The following is a 4,456-nucleotide window of genomic DNA, read 5'->3' as shown; positions in this document are numbered from 1 at the left end:
GATATGATACCCAAAGATGATCCAAATTAATGAAGTTTTCTTCCCTACAAGAGGTTGAAAGCCTAGCATGGACCGGTTTTTTTTGTACCAACTTATCACATTTTATTTGATCATACTAATGGTGTTCTTGGTTGACCATGTTAGTGGGCAAAGTCCTTCATTCGAATAGGGTTCCTTGAAAGTGTTGTCTAAGTGTATGGGTCCATGGAAACACATTCTAGAAGGAAACAATAGCTGGAGGGAGTGAGGATTGGGAGTTGGTGATACTAAGTGCATGGGGAAGCAAATTCTACAAGTCCACAAACACCAAGGGAATGGGAAGCCAAGGATCAAGGTTGCAAGATCTTTGAAATCAATAGGTAAGTGGGGAATGATCTAGAAAAGTATGATCTAGTATGAAATTGTCTAGAATTCAAACCAAAGAAAGAAAGCGACCCAAACTCTCTCAAACTTAAATAAGTCAAAAAGGAGACATTACACACTTCTACATAAACAATAATTCTAATGTTTGATAGTTTGCACTTTACATCGATAATTCTAGATAATGTGTCACAATAGTTAAATAATAATTGAAAGATAATAGCATCAAACATACAAGATGCTAGAGATTCTTGTGAAATGTAGTTTCTCTAATAATTTATAGAAATAACAACTCAGAGTTTAAGTGACAATAATTGAGTCTCCACTATAACAAGACAAAGGTAGCCTAAGGGAGTCAAATTAAAATATACAAATGTTGGGCATAGAAGCAGAACCAAAAGACATGCTTAATAAAAACAATTGCATGCCCAAATGACTTGTAATGATTGAGATCATCATCAAGATGTGCATACCATCTTTAGACAAGATTATGAAATATCAAATTTATTAAGCTTGGAGATTCGATTTTCATACTTATCTATTCGACAAATAGTCAATGCTTCGTAATAAAATACAATGTTTCGTAAGGCTATCATAAGCGCAAGTTGCAAGCCTGCAACACGTTATGGAGGCACTACACCAGCAAAACTGCCGACACTGCAAAAGCTTGATTTCTGCGTTTAGATCATGCGCCTACTTTTTGAAGACCTGTGATATTACCAGTCAAAGCATAATTTCAATACAAAATAACTCGGTTGTCCATTACAATTAAGCTTGGAGAATCAAACATCAAATTTATTAAGCTTGGAGATACGATTTTCATACTTTTCTTAATAGAATACAATATTTGGTAAGGCTAATCATGAGCACATGCTGCTAGCCTGAAACACGTTAAGGAGGCCGTGCAAAAGTTTTAATTCTGTGTTTACACCAGGCGCCTAAAAGCAATATACCAGTAAAAGTACAATCCTAATACACAATAACTCGTTAGGCAATTACCACCAATCTAATCGCACGCAAATCAGTTTGTTGCTTTACACAAACGGATGTGTTCAATGAACTCCTGAATACACATCTCTTCACTTCCACCTTCGCCGAATGTCTTCCTTTTCATCTCACTCATTTTCGACTTTAATTCCCTTGCCTGGTCTTGATCATTCATCACCTTGAGAACGGCAGTTCGAATCTGCTCGTCTGTGAAACTCCCATCCTCTTGCCTTTCGACCTCCACGCCCACCTCCAGTTCACCGGCCGCAAGCCTGGCGTTGATTCCTTGGTCGCCATTCAAAGGTAACAGCACCAGCTTCACCCCGAATTTAACTGCCTCCACCACAGAACTCCACCCGGAATGACTCAGAAATCCCCCAACTGAAGGATGAGCCAGAATATGAAGCTGCGGAGCCCACGCTGTGTAGACAACTCCTCTCTCCCGTGTCCGAGATTCGAAGCCCTCGGGCAATAACGCAGACACCTTGCTCTTCTCGTCGAAAAAGTTTTGGGTGTTGCAGTCGGAAAACCGAGGGAAGCGCAGAACCCATAGAAAGGGTAGCCCGGTAGCCTCTATACCAAGCGCCATGGCACAAATCTGTTCTTTGGATAAAAAACACTCACTGCCAAAAGAAACATAGAGCACAGAAGATGGGTTCTGCTTATCCAGCCATGTGAGGCAGAAGGACTCTTGCTCAGAAAGCTTCTTACCATGGGGAATTTCAGGCGCCAAAAGACCCACCGGAACCACCGCCTTACCCGTGGCCGCCTCCAGAAATCGTATAAACTTGCCTTCTATAGGAAAAGCAGATCTGATGGCTATAAAGGCAGATCCTTGCATTGATCTCAGACATCGGTGGATCTGTAGGATTTCTCCACTCGGGCCATTGTAGGCCCCCAAAATGTATCGCGCTTCGAAGGGCTGCCAAGCGATGACGGAAGATGGGTATCCCGGTGGCGGCGCCGTCAGATCCGCCACGGTCGTGTCGTCGTCATTGCATCTGCTGGGTAGAAGCGCGTAGCTGCAGAAGGCGGCGTTTAAAATATAGAACAGCCCTGCCGGTATGTCGATCTTGGCGGCGACAGTAGCAGCCCAGTACTGTGAAAAATCGTAGATTACATAATCAGGTGAAAGCCTTTTGAGGAGGTCTTCGAAAGGCTTCTCCAATTTGTCCAGAGCAATCTTCAGTGCGTCGTGCATTTCTACGGGGACTTCGGCAGTGCTCTCTGCGCCCTCCGGCAGACCCTCCACAATGGGCAGCGGTAACTCCATAAGATCGATCTGTAACAACTCTGTCTCCTGCAAGAGCAGTGGGCTGATCCAGGAAATATTAGATGGGGTGGAAAGAAAAATGATTTTGACACCATGATGGGCGAGCCTTTTGGCGAGCTCTACGAAGGGCAAGATGTGGCCTTTCGCGAGCCAGGGGAACATAAGCACTTGCAATTTCTTCTCTACGTTCTCCATTGGCATTACCAGCACTAGGAATCTACCAAATTGCCAATGTAGTTATAGGCCCAGGTGCTTCCGTCGTCTAGCCACTAAATTTAAAAGTATGACGTTGGAATACTAGCTTACTTGTATATTAACAAATCTCAAATGTGTTATTTAAGTAGTTGATAGGTAAAAATACAGGTTAAAGAACTATAACCCCGTAATGGTGAAGATGCATCCCCCACTGTTTGCTGTCAGATCGCCAAATAAAGTCGAGTTCACTTCACCTGGACCACTTTCTGCGAACTTTTCACTTTGCACTACGGCCGTTGACTTCCATTAATGAAAGGGAAGGGGCCTAAAAACACACAATAAATTACATCATTAGCAAATTTGTAAAACATACATAATTATGTGACTTCTAAATATGTAACATACTAATTGTATAATTAGTATATCTATATTCTAAAAAAATATAGGTAAAATAATGCTGAGAGATATCACATAATTGTCTTACATGTTTATTAGTTGTCAAGAAGGACATGGAGCTGAATAATGTTACTCTTTCACTCTCATTAAAGATGTAATAGTTCACTCTCATTAAAAATGTAACAGTTTCATATACTAAGAGACAAGTTGCAATGATTCTATTTTATTCAGAGTAATAAAATAATTCTTATAGAGAAACTGAGACATGCATGCATTTACATGTCATCTACACGTCAAATTTATTCAAACTCAATTTTTTGTTTGCGGATATTTGTATGTCATTGTACATGTCTCTCGACATAATGACTGGCCAATTCTAATATGGTTTGATGTCTAACTGAGATTGTATTTCTTCATTTTGTTATCTTGTCCACTATCCTCAATGAATTTCTTATGAGAGGTACTCAATGCTAATATGATATACTATATTAACTTGTGATTTAATTAATCAATGTTGATAATTTTGTTGAATATTTATTTTGGGCATGACAATTTACTTGCTTTCATTTGTACCATTAACTTGTAGAAAAGAACTATGCTACACAATTTTGTCATATTAACTATGCAAAGTTCTGGAAATGGGTGGTGAAACACTTCTCAATAGCCATCCAAACAACAATTCACATGGAGAGATATTTGCAAATGAGATCTAAATGGAAAGCTTTGCTTCCATAAAAAAAAATCGGATGTAGTGTATAATTTGGACGAGAATAGTAGTGCTTCAAAGAATAATTGCACTGCAGTTGTTGAATTCAAATGGATGCTTAATCAGGTAAGTTAATCTGCTATTGTTAAAAAGGTTTTTGTAATTTTGTTCGCTTCTGGTTTTGATCGTGTGTGTTTATTTGCATCAACGTTTCGGATCACACTCTGTGATCCATCATCGGGATGATAGAAAGCTCAAGGAGAAGAAAAATGGACTGTTGCAGATCTGCAGAGGTATATATAGGAAGGACATGGAGGAGAGAGAGAGAGAAGCACACCAACCAAGTGTCAGGAATCAAAAGAATAGAAAGAAAATAAAAAATGGAAGGAAGGAAAAATGAAGACAATGATAAAGATACTAATGAAAATAAATAATAATAATAATAATACCAATAATAATAATAATGATAATAAAGAAAATGATAAGAGTAATCAAATACTAAAAAGATAATCAAGAAAAAGATGAAAAAGAAACAAGAA

At 39.1% G+C, this 4,456-nt stretch overlaps 1 protein-coding gene across 1 annotated transcript; it reads right to left on the bottom strand.

Moving 5' to 3' along the window:
* Positions 1-752: 752 nt before the first annotated feature.
* LOC131048174 (putative UDP-rhamnose:rhamnosyltransferase 1) lies at positions 753-2,867 on the bottom strand. The gene is made up of 2 exons (XM_057982057.2): positions 1,360-2,867; positions 753-1,068 (listed from the first exon to the last, which is right to left on the bottom strand). Exon 1 carries the CDS (start codon positions 2,819-2,821, stop codon positions 1,382-1,384), a length of 1,440 nt encoding a protein of 479 aa, XP_057838040.2. The 5' UTR covers positions 2,822-2,867; the 3' UTR covers positions 753-1,068; positions 1,360-1,381.
* Positions 2,868-4,456: the final 1,589 nt, after the last annotated feature.

Source organism: Cryptomeria japonica, chromosome 6 (genome assembly GCF_030272615.1).
Source record: "Cryptomeria japonica chromosome 6, Sugi_1.0, whole genome shotgun sequence".
Classification (NCBI taxonomy): Eukaryota; Viridiplantae; Streptophyta; class Pinopsida; order Cupressales; family Cupressaceae; genus Cryptomeria; species Cryptomeria japonica.
The sequence above is the reverse complement of the archived record's forward strand: the minus strand, read 5'-3'. Positions and strand labels throughout refer to the sequence as shown.